This window comes from Drosophila erecta, unplaced genomic scaffold (genome assembly GCF_003286155.1).
Source record: "Drosophila erecta strain 14021-0224.00,06,07 unplaced genomic scaffold, DereRS2 tig00000021-arrow-pilon, whole genome shotgun sequence".
NCBI lineage: Eukaryota > Metazoa > Arthropoda > Insecta > Diptera > Drosophilidae > Drosophila > Drosophila erecta.
In genome coordinates, this window is record NW_020825198.1 from 21,034,061 (window position 1) to 21,055,431 (window position 21,371).

Below are 21,371 nucleotides of genomic sequence, written 5' to 3' on the forward strand. Positions count from 1 at the left end.
AGCGTGTTCTATGAATTGTTTTTATGACAAGCGCGCTTTTTGAAGGGCACTCGCAATCGTTGACGTTTCGAAACGCTCGCTCTTTACGGGGCGTATACGCAATACCTGAACGAATGTGGTTTTGGCTAACGGAAGTGTCACGGTGAACAAATTGCAATTATTATCAAACAAAATGCTTTATCTTAGGCTAAAACGCTGACTTTGAATTGTGACCGAAAAAGAAGTAATAAACAAAAAGAATGTAGCCGCGCGACGCGACACTTGGAATTCCAAAACTAAACCAAAGATAAAATGGCAAAGAATGATGCGCAGACGCTCGTAAATAAATTAATAAACCCAATCAACAAAGCATCGAAACGACAAGAAAACAAATCAATTTGCAAATGAATAACCGAAAGTAACCCAACCAACCAACCAACCAAAAAGCAAACACAAAGGGGAAATTCCGATAATAATAATAAAAAATACAATTGCATGTCGACGGCGAAGGCGAAAGTAAGAGCCGCTGCCCCCTTTCACCCCCCGAATCGCATGAAGAACACCACAAGCCACAATGTCCAGGTGTGACAACCACAAATCCCGCCGCCAACAGCTGCCCGTTCCGGCGCCCCTGTCCTCCTCCCACTCCCATACCAACTCATCCTCGCCCCTCTCCCAAGGACACCACCACCACCACATGCATTCGAGCAACTCGGATCTGGGCGGCAGTGAGTCCTTCCTGCAGTATTGCAGCGACAGCGAAAAGAGGCCACCACCGATTGTGGTGGTTGTGGGCGATGGCAGGAGCCGGGTGCGGCGCGTGGTGCGCACCGCAACGCGGCACGTCACCGTGGTCAGTCTGTCCACCCGGCACAAGGAGACCCAGACGCACACCTCGCACCATGTGACGGCTGTCAGGTAAGCTTAGTGCGATCCCAGAAACCGCATCTGAATGCGGATTTCGATCCAGCTGTGCCGACACCTTAAAAAGAGTCTACGAAAACTAGTATATTTTCGATTTCTGGATAATAAATAATGGCCAAATTTTGCCAGCAACCTTGATGCGTTCATTAAAAATGTGTAAAGCAAATTAAAAATGTTAATGCATGATCAAAGATATGTAAAAGGGTTTATTACTATCACCATTTGAATATGTTAATGTGATGAAGTGGGACTTGCAAAAAATATAATATGTATTTCGTATAAAAGGTATATCTACTTGAAGTAAACCCAATGTTCACAATTTCAAATATTGACAGATGCAAGTGAGCATTTGGAAGTATATTTATATAATAGCAATCTAAAATATCTTTTAATACACTTACTCAACTTTGTTTTCAGCTTTTCAAAAAATGGCTTTTGTTCAACGAATTATAGGTATTTACCGATTTCGGTTCCTGCAAAATACTTTTATTTGTTCAAGGTGGTGTGCTTATCACACCCATTTGGTATTATCCCTTATCTTTATGGGGCCTCCACATTGTTCTTGGGTCTGCTGCTGTTCTATGGCCTGAGTATTCTTGGCCTAGTCAGCGAGTATCGGTCGAGATAAACCCGCTCAATTATTTATTAATACGCGCGGTATCGGAGTGTACTGTAAATATTTATTACTGGATGTTCAAGTCTTTGATTTTATTGAATTCCTTGAAGGAATGTAATTCGATTTAATACTATGGCGGGGCTATTGGTGCCAGTAGAGCGTGATTATACAAACAAAATGTTCTGAGAACTTAACTTTTTCAAATCCCTAAACAGTAAACATGTTGGGTTTGAAACTTGTCTAATATGCGCCGTGAATTCATGTGGAAGCTAAGATAGGCTAACTTACAGTTTGACAAGGAGAAAATGTTGCATACACATAGGCTTAACATATAATGTTAATGTTAACACGCGATCCACATGTAAAATGGCTAAAAATGACAGAAATAGTAAAAAAATATTATAAAGAGGCTATTAGAAAAAGACTACCAAAATCATTTTATCTGTAATTTTCCAGTCAAGTTTTGGTTATTTTTGTCTAAATTTTGTATAAGTTTTGGCCGTCACCTGGCATTATTGACATTATTGGCATTAAAAAAGAATGGCCATGGAACTATTGCTGCGGCAAAACCTTCCAAAGGTTGAACAGCTTACGAGCTTCGATCTGAAATACTTCTTTATAATCTACGCCATCGTCGTCCTGATGATCCTGGGTGTTCCGCTGGCTTTCCTACTTCAAAACAAGGGCTCGGCAAGCGAGAGGGATCGGTTTCAATTGGAAGCCAATCGATCGCGCCAGGATCCACCGAGGGCACAAGCCCGGCGGCGAATTCTGGATTCGAGTGCCTAATAAGCTTTTAATATTGATGTTGGTATTCATGGAAATACATTGAATGCGGCGCAGCAGCGGTCTGTTTGTAGTTTTCCTAATCGCAGAACCCCCAACCACAAAGTGTCTGGCCCGCTTGTGGCACACTCCATAAACGTTAAGCTCCTATCGAAATGCACATAAACGAACCCGAGAAATCTAATGTAAAATCAATAATAATTACGCCGAGTAGGCCATCGGCGGTTGGGTCACGTCAACCGATTTGGACACTTGTTGCATACGAAAGCAGGAGGAAGTCCGGTGCACATTTGGCTCGCGAGCGTCAGCTGAGATACAGATACGAGCCAAGATACGCGAGATACTCCGATATACAGACAGATACACAGATACTTGTTGGGATGGTCAAACAGACGGGCAGTCTTGAAAATTTAGCTCCACCATGTGCAACGTGCAACGGCAAACAATTAGGGCGACGTGTGGCAGATGTTTTTCCTTCTCGAAAGCAGGACTCTTAAAAAATCAGAGGGTTGGGGGAGGGGGAAGTGGCTACAATAACAAGCAAGTTCGGCAGGCAAAACTACCTGCCGTTGTTGTCCTTTCAGGAATTGAAAAAAAAGATGTATACGTACATCCCAGAGAAACCCATGCAAAGCCACGCCAGGTGCAGCTGGAAAACTGGCGAAAAGAGTGTGGAAGAGATAGGCAGCAACAAGGATGCCCCTTTCAATTTTGTGTTTTCGTTATCCTTCGGCTTTCCTGCTGATCCTGTTTTTGTCCGACTCTCGACTATAGGTGCAAATATGCAGCTGCCCTCGAGTTTTTCAATCGATCTTCTGGGATGGTCCCGCTGCGAGAAGATTTCTGGTAGTCATTCGTATTGCATACGTAGATAATGAATTAGCTGGGATTTTCGGGCAAATCGAATTCAATTTCCAAGCTAGGGGAAAATCAATATAGTGTTAAGGTGCATAGATTAAAGGAAGAATAATGTTCTGCGGCATCATGTTGTGGAAATAATGTAAAGTATTTTGAAATGATTTTGTGGCTTAACGAATCTGTTTCAGTATCTAAAACAAGATTCACATCGAATATATGTATATGGTACTCATATTCGCGAAGCATATATTCTGAAATAAGGACCTTAGTTCATATACCTCATATACCTTTTAGTGGTTTGTACTGATTGATTTTCTGCAATCCATAACTTACAAATGGTGCATCCTTCAGATATCACTGCCAAACGTCTCCCTTACAGTTTCCCCAATTGTTGCTTCAATCCAATAGCATAGAGGATCCCTGGCCGATCAATAAGTTTGTCATCGTGAGCTAATCGCTTCCTTCACTTTCCTTCCAGCATATGGCGGGATCTCTCTCTTCTACCTGTTCGCTGTCTCTTTTCGATAATGGATCCTTTTACGCTTAGGATTTCTATTCTTTGAGTTAGGGGTAGTACAATTGTTCTTTTTGGGTAACCCGACGAGGGCAACACAAAACAGATGCATTTTGTGTGGGATCGGCGTATACATACGTGGGTAGGATGATCACGCACACGCACACACATTTAATGAGCCATGCGAAACACGTTTCTGGAGGAAGCGAGATGGGTAGCGGCGAGTGCGAGACGGATATACAAGAAGTATAGCTGCCGACGCGCTTGCGCAGCTAACTTCTTCCTCTACTTTGGTGGATCGTCGATCACCTTGTCGAGCGGTCTTCGAATGCTCGGTTTAGTTCAAACGCGAGCATCGCCGGGATCGGACGTTACCCTGGCCCAATATAGAGCTATCTTCCGCCGGGAATTAGTTTTTTGTGTGCTTCCTCTGTCGTCTGGCCAAACGACCGAAATTCAATTTGAATATCATTGTAAAGCGATCGCGGGACGCGTATTAATTAACGATATAGCGGCGATCTTGTGATTCTCCCAGTCCATAACTGTGTCACAATGTGTCTGTAGACCATAGAGACCACACCACCGCCCAGTGCATAAATCTTGAACTTTTGTGATATTTTCTTCACCATGATCATTTGCATATCGGGTTTTATAATTGGCGAAAGGTAGGAACCCATTGCCTGACCCAGAAAACGAAAGTTCTCTTATCGTCTACTTAGATAAACAAAACTAAGGCTTGGTTTGTTTATCTCAACTGGAAATTCGTTAGGGAATCCCATGTTCATATGAAATTGAAGTACCTACTGTAGATTTCCCTAGATTTCAAAAATGTTCTATTTAAACTTTTTATTTATATTAAAAGATATGTTTCATTCCGTTTGTACCTTCTTTATATTCACATATTTAGGACACAGTTTTACCAAATCTAAATTAAATTATAGCGTCACGTCTAAATTAAACATCGATTACTCTTGACTAAAAAGCCACTTTAGCACTGCAAGTGTTTGCTTATCAATTTTGATAGCAAAGTCTTGATAAAGCTATTATTTATATATAGGCTTTTTAAAACGTATATTAGTTTCCTGCGACACTCCAGCGAAAGCAGTGTTCTAATCAGACCCCTCCTCTTATCCCCTTGCAGCTTTCCCCAGAAGAGCCTGGAGCGAAGTGGTTCCACCCAGTATGAGCTGGCTGGAGCGCAACAGCCAGGATCAGCCAATGCCTCCACCTGCACAGACAGCGGCAGTGTCGGCGGCTATGTTTACCTGCAGAACCACTACGCCCCCGGCGCCCACAGCTCCTCAGCCGCCATCAACTATCCTGCGCAACAGCATCCCCAGATGGTCTACCAAATCCAGCAGTATCCCACGTGCCATCAGCAGCAGCAGCAGCAGCACCTCCAGCAGCAGCAGCACTTGCATCAGACCGGCGCAGGTCACTACATGCAGGTCACGGCGACGGGTGGTGGCCAGTATCACCACCATCACATGCTCCACGGCCACGGGCATCACGCCCACCACCACGGTGGGGCGGTGGTCATAGCCGGCAGTGGTGTGGGAACTGGCCTGGGATCCGGAGCCACCAGCGTGATCATGCAGCACCAGCAGCAGCAGCAGCAGCAACAGAATATGCACAAGAAGAACTCCATCCGGAACGGCGGAGATGTCCTCAAGCGGACGCGAGCTCAGTCGGCGTAAGTATTTTCTCCAGGGGATGTGGCCAGTTTGGTGTGGATTCAGCTGGGAATTGTGTGCAGTCAGAAAGCAAATATTTCCAGGGGCCAAAGGAAGATTTCCGGGAATTTATTTCTTATCTGAATAATTTGGGTATAATTTGGGTGGATTATTCAGGAGGCTTTTTGAATGCTATTTTATCAAAATGTGTACTAGGTAAATGTCGCTGCGTAGAAAAAAATAATGATGAGCAGACGGTTCTAAATAATATAGCATGTCTTCAGAACTATCAGTGAATAGATTGGCCAAAGCTATTTTTATTTTTAGACTCGTATTTATTGTTCTAGAAGTGACTAAGTTAAATAACGCAACTCGAATAAATTAAATTTATTTAATCGGAGATGTACACTTATCAGTTTTCAGAGATATGAGCAGAAAATCAGCAATAAACTATTCATACCATGAGCTTATTCGCAATTCTTATCAGCTAAAAAATATTTGTCACGATTAAATATTCATTATCTTCAGAATGTGTTCTGTATACAAACAAAAAACGAACCGCAATGCTTAATTTTGAGTTCAGCGTTTAAATTTTCTTAATTTGAACTTGGGAATAAAAAGACAGTTTTTTGTTACGCCATTAATTGCATGATTAAACCACTTCGCCATTTTTGTGTAAACAATCCATCAAGCTGAGGGTTAGCAACAGAAGCTTGTCTGCCTATCTAATTAGTTATCTGTAAAAGCAAAAGTGTGCCTCGTCAGCTGAATGAGTCTGAACTTTGGCCGCTCGTGGAGGACTTGAAAAGTCATCATTGGACATACAGAGGTGGTATCTTAGATCAGGCGGCGTCCATGCAAATATTGGTTTATTTAATAGGCAGTGCATTTTCTGACGTGGGCAGCTGCATGATGGCCTATTTCAAGTTCTTGTTGCTCGATAGTTTGCTATTCGGGGAAGGTCCCAGAATATGTTTTCAAAGCTATCTTTATAGCGCTATGATGAGTAATTTGGACTGTCTGCGGATGGAGTATCGATCCAAAGTAACGATTGCTTGGGGCACGAGGCACACAGCAATAAGCAATATTATTGCCTCTCGAGAGGCGAATTTTAATCAGGTCGATAGCCCAGAGGGGTGACAGTGACGACGCCAGAGAGAATTGTATTTAAAAGATACTCGTGCGCTATCTTATCGGGCGGGGCAACAAAACATTCGGTCTCGGCGCAGACTTTTGTCAGTTATTTGCAAAATTTCCAGCCAACCAAGCACACATCGCACCTCCCATTCCAACACACCGGATGCCTCCAAATACTTATCGGCTATATCTTTTCTGATCTCCCCAATAGCTACGAGCTCTCACAAGATCTGCTCGAGAAACAGATCGAGCTGCTGGAGCGCAAGTACGGCGGAGTGCGAGCCCGCAACGCAGCGGTCACTATTCAGCGCGCCTTCCGTCACTACATGATGGTCAAGAAGTTCGCCTCGATCACGGCGATGGCCAAGGCCGAGAAACGTCTAAGCCGACGGATGGTGGTCACGGCCAGTAGCCTGGGACTGGCGGAGGAGGGTGCCTCCTCCTCGTCAGCCTACGGAAGTGCCACGGAATCTCAGCTCACCGAGCAGCAGCAGCAGCAGCAGCAACAAGCGCAGCAGCAACAGCAGCCACGTGTCACCATCATGGCGGGTCCGGCGGGAGCAGCTTCTCCGGGCTTGTCCCGGACGCCACCAACGCGTTCGCTTTCCATGCGGGAGCGACGTCAGCTGGACTGCAGTCCCATACCGCGTAGTCAGTCAGGTGAGTAAAGATAAGGAACGCCTGCCACCTGGATGGCAAATAGTGTGACGAAAATTGCATCAGTTGGGACTTTTTTTTTGCAAGTTAAGACTAGGAGTTCTACTTCATCAAAGATTATATAGGTGCAAAGACCTAGGGTGTCACCGGTTTCGTATTATATTTTTCATTTTAATCCTTAAGATATCAAAAAGATATATTACTGAAATCCAACAGCAGCCATTTCGCATGAAATGCTAAATGTAGTACCTATTGCTTTTCATTTTGACCCTAACATACTTAACAATTTCCCCGAATTTATTTATTGGTTTTCTTTATCTGCTTTGGGTGACCCTTGAGGTGACTCCAAAATAAAAATAAGTTTAATGAACTCAACAACTTGAAATTAACATACTGACATATACAATTTGTTTAATATTAATTTAAAAAAGATCTACAATTTGCTGTAAACTGGTAAATCATTATATTATCTTAATGAACGCCTTGTTTAAACAATAATTGGTCTTAACTTTGTTTTGTCAAGCCAAACTAGGTATGTTTGACTTATGAGTGGTTCTTTGGTCTATAATCAAAAGCAAGTTGTTTGATCTTATCAAAGGCAATTACAAAAATGATTTACTTCTTTAGAATTGAGATCACAAACAAGGATACACGTAAAGAGTAATTTAAACAAGCCGTGGAGAAGTGGTACATTGGGCGTTACTGGTTTTAAAACACTATTATCCATGAGGGCAAACAATTGCAATACTTTTGTGAACATTTGACTAACCTTTTGCTATTTGCAGGAGCCTCTCCCGCCTCCATATCGAGCTCGACAGTCAGCACATCGGCTCTGGCCTCACATCCACATGTTAACCTGCTGCACGCGGCAGAGCCACATTATTACAATGCCCAGGCACTGCCCCAGGGAGCTGCTTACTACACTAGTTACCATGGATCACCGCACGACATAAGCTATGCCAGTTCGGCGGACACCTCGCTAAATGCCTCGTGGGTGAACACGAGCGGCCACTCCCCGCACACGCCCTACTATTCGGCGGCCCAGATCTATATGCGACCCAAGGGCGGCAGCACCACGCCCACGCCCAGTTGCAGCGGCAGCACAGGGAGCGGCAGTGGAGGCAGCGGGAGTGGCAGCAGCAAGAAGGTGCCTCCGGAGGTGCCCAAGCGCACCAGCTCCATTACGGCCCAGCAGCAGACGCAGCTGCTCTTGCTGCAGCGCCAGACACCGCCTCCTCCTTCGCTGCTGCGGACCAATGGCCTGTGCAAGACGGCGGAGAACGGCAGTCTGACCTCCGTGCAGAGTTCCGGCTCGGATTCGAGCGTTACCTCTGCGGAACGCAACCTAAACAGCGATTTGGGCTCGGATCGCAGTAACTCGCCGCATACATGGAAACGAGGAACAGCCCTAAATAGTTCCCAGCAGTTCTCCACCCACTCGGCAGATTCCGCGGGTGCTGTGTCTGGCGGAGGAGTTGGAGTGGCTGGAGGAGCCGGTGTGTATGCCGCTCAAATGCAGGCTGCCGTTGCAGCAGCCACAGCGGCGGGAGGAATACCACCAGCAGACGACCATGCCATCTCCTCGCACACGAGTGCCGCTCAGTATGAGCAGCATGAGCAGCAGCAGCACGAGCAGCAGCAGTTGCAGGCGGCAGCAGCAGCTGCAGGAGTGGCACAAAACTACAAGATGTCGGAGACGATACGCAAACGGCAGTATCGCGTTGGACTCAATCTGTTCAACAAGAAGCCGGAGAAGGGCATCACCTATCTGATCAGGCGAGGATTCCTCGAGAATACTCCACAGGGCGTCGCCCGTTTCCTCATCACCCGTAAGGGCTTGTCCCGGCAAATGATCGGCGAGTATCTGGGGAATTTGCAGAACCAGTTTAACATGGCCGTGCTCAGTTGCTTTGCCATGGAGTTGGACCTGTCCGGGCGGCAGGTGGACGTGGCTTTGCGAAAGTTCCAGGCCTATTTCCGCATGCCTGGAGAGGCACAAAAGATTGAGCGCCTCATGGAGATCTTCTCACAGCGCTACTGTGAATGCAATGCGGATATAGTCGGGCGACTGAGATCATCAGATACGGTAAGTTCGCCAGCTAATTTGAATTACGACCATTTCTAATTTATGTTTTCCTTTAAAGATCTTTGTCCTGGCTTTTGCCATCATCATGCTGAACACGGATCTGCACACACCCAATCTGAAGCCAGAACGTCGCATGCGCGTTGAGGACTTTATCAAGAATCTGCGCGGCATCGACGACTGTCACGACATCGACAAGGACATGCTGATGGGCATTTATGACCGTGTCAAGTCCGACGAATTTAAGCCCGGCAGCGACCATGTCACTCAAGTGATGAAGGTCCAGGCCACTATTGTTGGCAAGAAACCGAATCTAGCGCTGCCCCATCGCCGCCTTGTCTGCTATTGCCGGCTCTACGAGATTCCTGACGTGAACAAGAAGGAGCGACCTGGTGTGCATCAGCGCGAGGTGTTCCTGTTCAACGATCTGCTGGTCATTACCAAAATATTTAGCAAAAAGAAGACCTCCGTGACGTACACATTCCGCAACAGTTTCCCGCTATGCGGCACCGTTGTCACCCTGCTGGACATGCCCAACTATCCGTTCTGCATTCAGCTATCCCAGAAAGTGGATGGCAAGATCCTGATCACCTTCAACGCCCGCAACGAACACGATCGATGCAAGTTCGCCGAGGATCTTAAGGAGTCCATTAGCGAGATGGACGAGATGGAGTCGCTGCGCATTGAGGCCGAACTGGAGCGCCAGAAGTCGGCGCGCAATCGAGCACCTGGCAATGCGGAGAATCGTGACAGTGGCGTGGCCGACGTGGAGGTCTGCCCATGTCCGTATCAGCCAGGATCCCAAGCAGCTGGCGAGCAGGCTCCAAACTCCGCTGATAACTCGCAACAGCTGAAGCGCAGTGCGCTGAGCAACAGCCTACTCGACATGCACGAGCAATGTGAGTTCACCTCATTAAACGTAGCAAAAACGCTTAGAGCTTCAGTTAATTTGTGATTTTTAATTTGTTAGAAAGCATGTATTGTTTAGTAGTTATAAGTTCTGTGCACTTTGCTGACTGGTTTTTGTTTCACCTTCCAGTTGGCAATGAGAAACCCCAGCGTCGTGGCAGCGTTGGCTCCCTGGACAGCGGCATGAGCATCTCGTTCCAGTCCACTACAACCTCCAGCGCATCGAGGGAAAACGCCGCCGCCATTGCGGCCGCAGCAAATGCAGCTGCAGCAGCCAAGATGCGATTTAACATGCCGCCAACGGCAGCGATCGCCACGCCCAGCAATGTGTATGCGGCTCCGGGAATGCAGGCGTATACCCATGCCAACTTCGTGCAGCAGTCGCAGGCCGCTTACATGCTGCAGCAGCAGCAAATGCTCCAGCAGCAGGCACAAATGCAAGCTCAGGCCCAAGCTCAAGCCCAAGCCCAAGCTCAGGCCCAAGCTCAGGCGCAGGCGCAGCCGCTTACTGGCCGAATACCGGGTCGCGAGCGAAAGGCATCGCGGACGGATGAGAACGGACGGTCGACGGAGGTCTAAGTCATCTATTGTACATTTTAGTTATTGAGCAAAGCGATAATTATTAAATATATATAGCATATTGAATGAAATATCTGTATAATCCGAATCGAACGACCCGAACGCCATTTTCTTCAACACCTAACCCACACAGCCTACGAGTATATAGTGAATTCTTAATGTTCCTTCGTTCTCTGCTAATATAAGTGTAAATAAATTAAACATTTGTCTGTTTTACACTATCTACACACTAAAATAAGTTTCTAAAACTACTTGTATATACATCAGCATACTATAATACACCCACAATCTATGGAAATTATTCTCTAAATATGCATTATAAATATGTATTATTGTATAACTCTAATCTTCTCCACACACTTGAAACACCAATTTACCCCTGGGCAACTTTTATGCCCATATCCTCCGTTTTGATCTACCCCTTTACGAATTACAAAAGGCGATTGGCGAATGTAGTTTCATTAGCATAACTACAACTCTACCCCGTTAAGTGCGCGCTATGTATATTATATATTTTGTTTACCCTACATTTTCTCTGTGTAACTAAAAATTGAAGTTCGTGTATACCGCGTGTGTGTATATACCCTGAATATTAATTTAAAAGCAATTAGCTATAATTATTCATATTTATAGAGCCAAAACTACCCAAAACCTAAAATATTAAATACGAGTATAACAAACGCGAAAAATATGAAAACAAAACAATATGTATATGAAAAAGGAAAAGACTTAAAAATTTCAATAAATGAAAAGAAATAATACCAATGATCGTTGATCGTCTTTAATCATTTGCTGGGAATTCAACTAAATGGATACGATATATTTTCAAAAATTGAATATTTGGTTTTTATACTTTTTAAAAATTGACTCAAATTTATGAAACTCCCATGAAAACATAAGAAACTACATAGTTTTATATCGTTTTTATTAGTGATTCAACTTATTTTGTATTATTGCTGACTTTACTAATTAAGGCCTTGTACAAAAGTATTGTATTTCTGTTTTAGTGCTAAATTCTATGTTCGTAGTACATCTCTGTTCTCTGGCGGTTCGCGTCTGTATAGATAGGATTGCATGTTGGGCGTTGTTAGTATAAACAATTGGTTTGAATAATGTACACAAAAGTAAGGATAACATAGTGATTTTGTGGATTTTTACATAAATCGGATTGCTTAAACAGAAGCCGCTTGGCGGTGTCTCTCTGGTTGAAAGCGAAATACGAACTGGCATATGAAATAATAAGAATTAAAATTAATCTAAACGTATTTTGGCACTGTAAATTAAAGTTTGCTTCCGATAAAACCCTAAAGAAAGATACATACAAATTGCTGCTATCGTCGAATGGGAAAATCAAATCGTAATAAATTACACAAGATTGTTTGCCAAATGCGGACAGTAGATACTCCTATCTAGACCCTAAGATCTTGTCGTTCGATTAAGCTAAGAGGCTACGAAGCTCCGGAAAACCCACAGCGATGAGCTCTGTTGGGGCGGAGGTGATGCCTTTTCTCTGGCCTAGACCATTCCGAAGTCGGTGCACACGGATGCAGTTGGTCCTGCTGCTGGCTGGTTGTTCTGCTGCTTCTCCTGCGCATTATTTGCCACCGCTGCCGCCGCCGCCGCTGCTGCCATGTTGAGCTCCACCAGAGTGTCGATGCTGTTGAGGCTCACACCCTGAAGGATCTTTCTCGCTGCCAAGGACGTAAAGTTGAAGGACAGGTCGGTCAGACTGGGAAAGTTATACAGCTCTTCGCCGCCGTTGGCCAGTACGCTGCCCATTCCCTGCTCCAACGTTTCCTTGGTCAAGCTGAGGCGTCTATCGATGGCCTCCTTGTCAATGGACTTATCATTCGCCAGATCTTTTAGAGCCAAATTGGGCTCACTGCCCAGTGGATTGCTTGATTTGTGCAGCAAATGGGCCAGCGCCAGTTCATCGCCATTCATGGAACACTTTTGCAGCTGACACACGGACTCGTAGCACAGATTCTTGAGGTCGGTACTACTGTTCATCATCATGTTGTTGCTCTGTGAGGCGCCCACATCCTTCGAGCTCTTCTCGTAAAAATGCAGGTTGCCCACCGAGCCGGCAATCTCAAAATCCTGCTTGGCCAGTGCTGCCAGTTTAAGAGGAGCATCCGCGCTGGGCGAATTTGGTTGGGATTCATTCTTCAGCACGTTGTTCTTGTACGCAATGCCATTGGCCAGCTGGAGGCACAGTTTCCGACTGTTGTTCATGGTGGCATCGTTATTGGTGTTCTTGGCGTACTTTCCTCCATCGTACGCAGGGGTCTCCGGCTCAACAGGACACGTGCTCTCCGGGGAACACTCACTGATGAAGGATATGGAGTCGCAGGTCTCCGAGTTGGCCTCCGTTTCACTGAGCGGCTGCTCGGAAACAGTTTCCGGCTTAACAGGTGTAGATGTGGCCGCTGGAGCAGCGGAAGTCTGCTTGGACAGGGTTTTCTTGATGATCTCTCCCTTCTCGTTCGTCATCGTCTCATTGTTGATGATAAACACATTGGAGTTCTCCAGCATCTTGCCGTTCTCCAGGGTGATAACACTCCTTACCGGTGAGTTTTGGACAAAGATCTTGGTGCTAGGTATGCTTTGGTTCCCATTCGAGGTGGTAACCTGTAGAGTAATGGAGTTATTGCTGTTGGAGGTGGCAACACCATTGCCTCCACCCGCCGGATAGATTTCCTCCATGATGCGACTGGGCGTACTGGCTCTTTGTCTTTGCGCCTGCGCCTGCGCTTCGGCCACTCGTGCCCTCATGGCCTGATGACGTGGTGTCCCCCGTGGCGAACCGTTTAGCAGGAGAATCGAACGAGCGCTCCCATTGTTGCTGCTCGATGGTGGTGCTATCACCGCCGTGTTGGTGGAGCACTGCGAGTCCAGACTAGAGTGGCCGCTGGTCTTTTGGCTAAAGGACACCTTGCCGCTGTCAATACTCGATGGACCGCTGGCGAGCATCGAGGTAGTCTTGCAGGACTCGAGGCTCGAGGGACCACTGCTTTGCAGGCTCCGGTACGTGGCCTTGTTGTCCAGGCAGCTGTTGATGATCAGTCCGTCCGTGTGGCGCTTGGCCGCCGTCGCTTTCAGCGTGGCGGATCGTGAGGGCGAGCTCTCGAAAATGTGCTTCCCAATCACCGACTTCTGTGCCGTCTTGGGCGGCGTTGGTGTCACAGATCCTCCGTGGCCATGACTCAAGCGCGACGAATGATTTGTCTTGGCCGTGGTGGCCGGAATCGACTGCGTGGAACGAGGTAGCGAACTGCTGCAGTACACCGGCGAGCGGCGGCGGATGGGCGAGCAGTCCCTGGAGGAAATCAGAAACGTCGACTCGCTGGACATGTGGCGTCGATGGCGACGGGGCAACGTCGAGGAGCGCTGGCTCAGCTCCGAGCCGTCGTAGAACGTCGAGTTGGACAGCGTGTGGGCAACGGGCATGTCCTGCGGTTGGGAAGCAAGAAAGGGTTTAGTATTCCGAAACTGCGTAGGAGTAGGCCACTCCTGGTTCACTAAGGTCTTACGTGCTCGGCCGTTTGGGTGCCGACGCTGTGGAGGTGAACGGCTCTGGTGTTGAACCACTCGGCTGGAGGGAATTGGGCCGAATAGGTCTCAATCTGCCGCTGCTTGGCTCGACCGCTGCGTCGGAACAGTCGTGAGAGCAAAGATCCTTTTTCTTGGATGGGACAAAGAAACCGTTAGTATGGGTTCCTCACTTTGAGATTTTAGGATTAGCAACTCACTGGGTGATGACGAATCTGTGCTTTGGTATTCCGAGCTGCTGCTGTCCGTGGTGTTGAGCGTTTGGGCGTAGGTCTTGGACAGACTTCGCGTGGAGGCGCAGCGTTGCAGGCGCTTCGAAGAGCCAAAGAGCCGCAAACTGTGCCGGCGTTCCAAGCTGCGCGGGGTCGGAAACGATGCACTGCGTCGCTTCGCCGCCCTTGGATAGATGATCTTGTCATTGGGATTGCCTGTAAGTTATTCATTGATCGATTGCAGATTGCAGATTGCAGATTGACATTGACTGATTTAATTACCGCCACAGATCACATCCGCCAGATTCGTTTGGATGCACTGGTGGGTGAGGTCGCCGTCCCGCTCCGTGGAGATTTCTCCGTAGAGAGAGTGCAAGGCCTCGGAATTGGACATCAGCATTGTGCGCGCCTCCTGGGGAACCACATCATCACCGTGCTGCTGCTCCTCCTCCGCCAAGTGACCGTAAACCAAGCCTCCATTCAACTGGTGGTGATTGCTGCGCGGTCTGGATCGACTTCGTCGGCGTCTGGAGAGGATAGGGATTTGGTCAATGTGCATCAAATTGTATTGCTGAAACGTGGAATAGATATCTATTGCCATGGGTAAACTAACTCTGGTGTGAAGATGAAGTATCCCTTGGAGGTCTGGTAGATCTTCTGCTCCTGCATCAGCTGGGCGAGGGAGTCGTAAATGACCTCGGTGGCCGGCGTGGTCATGTGTGGGAACCGGGCGCCCAGCTTGCCGCGCACATGCTCAATGGTCGCCGACTGGCCCTCGGCGGTGAGGTCCATGATCACATCGCAGAGTGCCTCTGGGAGCGGCGTGAACTGCCCCTGAACCGTTGGCGTCACAATGCAATCGTCAATGTCGCCTGGAAAATGTCAAGGAGACAGTTGGCATGGTCAGAGAAAAAGCTAAACATGTGCAACTGGCCTGCTTATATGGCTAATCACCGGACGAACGACTGCCCCATTTGGTCACCTAAACTTGCTCGCATTTTTTCCAACGAACTCGGCTTTTCATTTGCTGGCATTTTGGGTGGCCACCTGGGAGAGTTGCCTTGGCTCGCTTGGCATTTGGCCACGTTCGATTGACGGGGTAATTAAACAGCCTGAATTGAGTTTGACTTTTTAGTTTTGACCTCTCGCTGCGATATGCATGAGATGCCGTGGGACTTGAAAGCATTTTGCAGTAAGTATAAATAACTATATTTTGAATGTTTTTAACCATAACGTATGGAGGCAAATCAGATTCAGGTACAAAAATGTACAAATTATATTCACCTTCGAATATTCCTAACTAGTCATTAAGGACTGTGCACCACCTGAAAGCTGACAACATTTTTCCGCCTGTAGTTGCAGCATCATTTGCTGGCGTCGCCTTATATGGACGGCGCATCGTTCACGCGGCGTATACTTAATTAAAACGCTGTACCATCAGCCAGAAAAATCAAAACAAAGAAAAGAGCTCTGCACACCTTGCTGTCGCTTTAATATTTTTGCCTGCTGGTGCCGCATCGTGCCCGTAAATAAAAGTCGCCTCCACAAACGCTTCCTACTTGCAACTTAACCTCGAAAAAAGTGGCAAGAAACCAACAACAAGCTACGCCCCCGAGGCAAGTGTATGTGGCATGCCTCAAAATTGCAATAATAAAGAGGGAGAGGATCGGCAGCAACGGAGACAGAGACGGAGACAATGACATAAGACTAAGACGGCTTGATGGCGGGAGGTGTGATGACTGCAAAATCAGACCAAGTGTGTGACGACCTCCGTTTTGGCCAGGCCAAGAGAGGCAGGCACGGCACAGGCAAGCCTCTTGGCCACAAACGTCCTTGCGGCAGTTGCATAATCAATTTTTCAAGTTTTCACTTTCCGCAGCAGCCTGCAGCTGTAAAATTACACAGTGAGTAATAGTGAATAAGAAAATAGGTAAGAATATATATCTATCGTTGATCAGGGGTTTCTAAGTAGTTTCATTTATCTATAAGCCCAACTATTGTATACCCTTAAATATGATCTCCGTTCTGCTTTTCCTAGCTTCCTTTAGCTTTATATGGTGTATCCCACTGATTCGGGTTTTAGCGCATGTATTTCTCTCGGTGCACCAATACCCGGCAGCATTTTGCGCCAGCAGCCAAAGACAAAATAAAATGCCATGTGGGATGCATCGTCGTCAAGGACAATTAGTCGCCATACTCAACGCAGCTTGCAGTTTGCAAGTTGGCAGTTGGCAGTTGCAAGTTGTAAGTTGCAAGTTGTGAGGCTCGCAGAAAAACGGAAAACAGTCGCCTGAAATCCGCCTTTTCCTCTCACTCGCACTTTCACAATTCGCAAATTTGCTAAGCGATTAATCTTTGGGCCGCATTTGCGGCATTTGTGTGTGGCGTCACTTGGTGCTGCACTCAATCTCCATCTCGCCAGGCCCCAAAAACATTTGTTGTCCGCCACTTACACGGATGCACTCCCTTTTCCACCAGCCGAACAACCCACCAACTTGGCCTCCAGTTAAACTCGACTTGGGGATTTATTTGAACGGGCTTATCATCTGGCACACTCGCCTCTTTATTATACATTTCCCATTTGATTTCGCCATTCCGCAATTTGCCATTCGGCGCTGTTTGGCAGCAACGCCCTGATCATAAATTTGCCAGCAGTGCAGTAGCCAAATTGGGGCTAGATAAACAAATATGAGAGATGGCTGGGCAAACACGAGTAATATATGGATTTGGATGGCAACTCTTGCGGCTTCCAGATGCCGCCAGTCATCCGAACGTTTGGGTTTCTGGCCAGAGGGCGGACTTCGAAGTGCCATTTGGCACTGGGCGCAGTTTCATATTCGAAGTCTACACTTATTGGGAAGGTCACGGCTTTAAACACAAATTTAATATCGGCTAAAGGCCATAAATGAGAAAGTCAAACCCATAAAAATGAGGCTTGAGACTTTTGAGTGTTTATTAAAGCTTTTGCGGATGATGTTTTGGACGTGGTGCCTTTAATGAATACCATTTTTGTGGGAATATTACCATTTTTATGGTGATTTGAATATTAATTGATTAGTTGGCTTTTAGTTGGCCGTGACTAAAAGGGCACATTTACTTCACCAGTATTTTTAATTTCTATCGATCTGCCAAAAATCGTTTTGCCACACTCACTCTACCGCCCAAAACTGTCACGCCCACACGTTTGAATAATTTATTAATTTTTAAAATTTTTTATTTTTTTTCGCAACTTATACCGGTAATCCAGAAAATGAAGAAATTTCTCGTTTGCACTTCCACTAGCTTAGTAAGGGGTATCTGATAGTCGGGGAACTCGACCTTGTTAATTATCAATATTACATATTATACTATCAATTTACTTGACTTTATCTCAATAGCTTTTTTAACCTTTGCGTGTATGTGTATTAGGAATATCCATAAATGCCAAAAACATGCTTGTAAATAAAATAAAACAAGTATAAAAGTGCGATTTTAGCGTATTAACACTTCTTATATTTTGCCTAGTAGGATATCCATATGTATTCCAAAATTCTTACGTATTCAAAAATAAACTGATGTATACCAAACAACAATACTTTATGATCAAAAACAATTTATATTATTCTTTAATATAAGAAATAATCGTCCAATTTTGATTAAATTAACAACGCAATTGCATAAAAAACTGGAATATACTTTATTAAAACACTTCACGATCGAAAACAACGGGCATACATTTTTACCATTTATGATATATTATGATATTATTATTATTGATGATATATTTATGATATATTTTGACATACATACTGCTGCAATAGAAATAAGGCTTTTGAAAACTATATTGCAAAAAGCTTCTGAACTTAGGTGCTAGTTTACGTAGACACGGACGAACATTATATAGACTTGGCTGTTGAGATAGATTAAGAATATATATGCAAAAGGTCGAAAATGTTTCTAATTCTGTGTTGCAAAACTGGGAAATAATTTTCCGAGGGTATAATTAGTGGCACTTCTTTAAGATTTGTACAAAGAACTTAAAATAAAGTATGAAAGATTATATATAAGCATTTGTGGCTTTTTGTGTTCAACCAAAGATTTACTTATCCATCCAATCTTTTCACTTCTATTAACTTATCTTCTTTATTCAGTCCATTCGTGGAAGATTTGTCTTACTTTCCTCGACTTTTCTACAGTTGACCCGCAGCAATCGCAGCACACAGAATGTGGCATATTATTAACTCGCACCACACTCGGCCCTCATCGAAAATCTGGCCAAGATCAAGGCCTCTGCGGCAATCTTGGGTTCCCTGAAAATCCGACTGCCCCTCGAGCACGCGCAACCCACTTTCGTTGGACGACTCAGTGGTTGTATATCCTCCGATGGGGGAGTGTTGTGTGCAATTTGTTCGGCTTATCCGTGGGCTGGATATTAGCCGGCGGTTGTTGCCACCCCGTTGCAATTAAAATTAATAAACGAATCGAGAGGCAGCTCGTGACGCCCCCGCTTTAAAATATATACGGCCAGCGACACTGGCATTATCAATTGGCATTTCATTTTGATTTGGAAGTGCATTTCTCGGACGCCGAATGCAGTTTGCATCGCCGGCGACTTCGGCGTTTATCGATTAAGGAAGTGTTAATTTATTTGCTCCTCTCCTCCAGTTGCTGCCCGTCGGGCAGAAACAAACTGAAAACAAAGCTGGTCGAAGGGGGAAAATAGTAATAAATTGCCATCGATAGCCAAAATTATTGATTATTTCGAAATGGACAGCGTTAAAAGTTTATGATGCTGCCGTGGCATCGCTGGCGGTTATGAGATCAAACAGAAAATCCCCCTGTGCCATTCCACTGGAAAAAGGCTGAGCGAAAATGTGCCAACAACGCGATAGGCGCACAAGATTTCCTCTTTATTTTTTAGCGTTTTTTCTTTTTCTAATAATAAGAGACAGCCGCGAAGGAAAAAAAAGCATACATCAAGATTATTGTTACTCGCGGCAATTGCATCACAGTAATGGCCAACAAAGCGCTGAAGACAACAAAAAGCAGAAACAAAAAATGGAAATCGCAAGAAACATTTTTCATTTGCATAAAAATTCATTGCAACTACAAGTACAAGCGCTAAAAATGTTTGCTGCATGTTTGAGCCCCATGGGGCTTCGGGGGTGGTTGGGGGGTGATTGGGGGTGGATGCCAAGGAGGGGGTGGGCCTGCCTTCAGTGGGAGGCTGTGTGGAAAACAACCTTCAAGCTACAAAACACTTGACTCCGAAAAGCCAAGCGAACAATCCGGGATCCGAAAAACCAAGACTACGTCGCGTTGACGTCGCTTTGGTTTGATTGAACACAAGGATATGTGTCCGCCGGCTAAAATAGCGGCAAAAAATGGCAATAGGCTTAAGTAAAAAGCAGAGAAAAACTTCAAAACTAAAGCAACAATAACATAAGCCTAGGCAGCAACAATTGCAACTGTGGCCACAATTTCAAACCCAAACGCAACACTTTCACTCTACTTAAGACGGATGAAACTGCGGCAAAAAGGAGGCGGCTCCAGGAGGCCGAAAAGTTGGGAAAACTTGGCGGGGAAGGGGTTGCCGAAGGGGGGGGGCGTTGGGGCGTGGGGCAGGGACGGCAGGTTGCTTTTCAGACACCATCTATAAAGCGTTGGTGGGAAAATCGCGGCAATCGTTTTCACGTCTTTTTCATATTTATTATCATTTGCAAGTCTCGTTTCGCTTCGGTTCGGTTTTTGGTTTTCAGTTTTTTCGATACAAGCTGAAAAATGCACATGAAGCTTAGGAGAAAAAGATTTTCCAGCCGCAGGCAGGAGTTTGTCATCTGGGACAAAGACTGCGTCTTTCGTTTTCACTGGGCAATTAATCAATCAGTCAGCTAGTCCGAGTTTTTGGCAAAACGGATGTGGTGGGCATCAAGTTAAAAATCAGTTAGTCAGTGAGAGTCTTTTATTGGGATTTACAGTTAGGAAAGTCGTCAGCGAGTCATTAGTTAGGTTCGGTTGTGCTTCGAAAAATTTCAGGGGCTTTCGACTAATGAAATATCACCAAAGTCTTAGTAAATAAAGGTCCTTAACTGCGAGTAATAAATAGGAGGTTCAAAATTTCAAAATGACTTATCCTACACTATGTTTGGATGCATAAAATGGTAAAACAAAACCAAAAATATTTACTATATTTTTAATAGGTCATGTTACGTACACATACTACAAAAATAAATAAAAATGAATTCATACAATATATGTGTTATATTTATATCAGTGTAATAGTTGATTCTCAATCATATATTCAGGGGCTTTCGACTAATGAGATATCGTTAAAGTCATAGTAAATAAAGGTCCTTAATTGCGAGTAATAAGATAGGAGGTTCAAAATTAAACAATTTAATTTAAATTTAAGTTTAATAATATAAATTAAAAATTTCAAAATGACTTCCCCACACTATGTTACACTATGATACATAAAATGGTAAAACAAAACCAAAAATATGTACTATATTTTTAATAGGTCATGTAGGTATGTTACGTACACATACTACAATAATAAATAAAAATGAATTGACACAATATATGTATGATATTTATATCAGTGTAATAGTTGATTCTCAATCATATCCTGATCTGCTATACTGCTCGCATTTCTACCGCTTTTCCTGGAATGCATTTTACATAAGGAGCCAGGATCACCACCCCTAAATCGCCCCATTGTTGACCCCCTTACCCCTTTTTCACTCCCTCCCCTTCATCCACATCTGGAGCACTGCAGCAGGAACAACAACGAATGTCTGGCGGCCAAACGAAGGCAATCACGATTTTGTGTCTGAAACGTTTCGTTCGCGTTTTCAATTTCCCATTTTGGTTTTCCTTCTCGTATCGCTTGGGGGTGGTGGGTGGTTGATTC

At 45.2% G+C, this 21,371-nt stretch overlaps 3 protein-coding genes across 8 annotated transcripts in view; 2 read left to right on the plus strand and 1 right to left on the minus strand.

Annotated features, from left to right (window-relative positions):
* The window catches only part of LOC6546173 (IQ motif and SEC7 domain-containing protein 1), a 46,605-nt gene extending 35,128 nt beyond the window's left edge, over positions 1–11,477 (plus strand). For 2 of the 6 annotated variants that reach the window (XM_026977833.1, XM_026977834.1), the window contains exons 2-7: positions 187–897; positions 4,819–5,370; positions 6,699–7,147; positions 7,930–9,230; positions 9,289–10,126; positions 10,267–11,407. In XM_026977833.1, coding sequence (XP_026833634.1) covers positions 554–897; positions 4,819–5,370; positions 6,699–7,147; positions 7,930–9,230; positions 9,289–10,126; positions 10,267–10,715 — 3,933 coding nt within the window. In that variant the 5' untranslated portion in view covers positions 187–553 and the 3' untranslated portion in view covers positions 10,716–11,407. Of the gene's footprint in view, positions 1–186; positions 898–3,794; positions 4,343–4,818; positions 5,371–6,698; positions 7,148–7,929; positions 9,231–9,288; positions 10,127–10,266 lie in introns of those variants that run through there. The other 4 variants (XM_015158646.2, XM_015158645.2, XM_001973538.3 and 1 more) reach the window with 3 other exon arrangements.
* On the plus strand, positions 1,950–2,364 carry LOC26526465. The gene has a single exon (XM_015158798.2). The coding sequence runs from the start codon at positions 2,060–2,062 to the stop codon at positions 2,306–2,308; it is 249 nt and encodes an 82-aa protein (XP_015014284.1). The 5' UTR covers positions 1,950–2,059; the 3' UTR covers positions 2,309–2,364.
* A 146-nt stretch (positions 11,478–11,623) lies between the features above and the next one.
* The window catches only part of LOC6546174, a 57,570-nt gene continuing 47,822 nt past the window's right edge, over positions 11,624–21,371 (minus strand). The window contains exons 4-8 of the mRNA XM_001973539.3: positions 15,093–15,351; positions 14,762–15,006; positions 14,468–14,695; positions 14,249–14,400; positions 11,624–14,168 (exon numbers count right to left, since the gene is read on the minus strand). Coding sequence (XP_001973575.2) covers positions 12,231–14,168; positions 14,249–14,400; positions 14,468–14,695; positions 14,762–15,006; positions 15,093–15,351 — 2,822 coding nt within the window. The 3' untranslated portion in view covers positions 11,624–12,230. The remainder of the gene's footprint in view (positions 14,169–14,248; positions 14,401–14,467; positions 14,696–14,761; positions 15,007–15,092; positions 15,352–21,371) is intronic.

Bases quoted from the DNA above. Each gene is read 5' to 3' on its own strand.
- LOC26526465 (XM_015158798.2), top strand. From the start codon at position 2,060: ATGGCCATGGAACTATTGCTGCGGCAAAACCTTCCAAAGGTTGAACAG.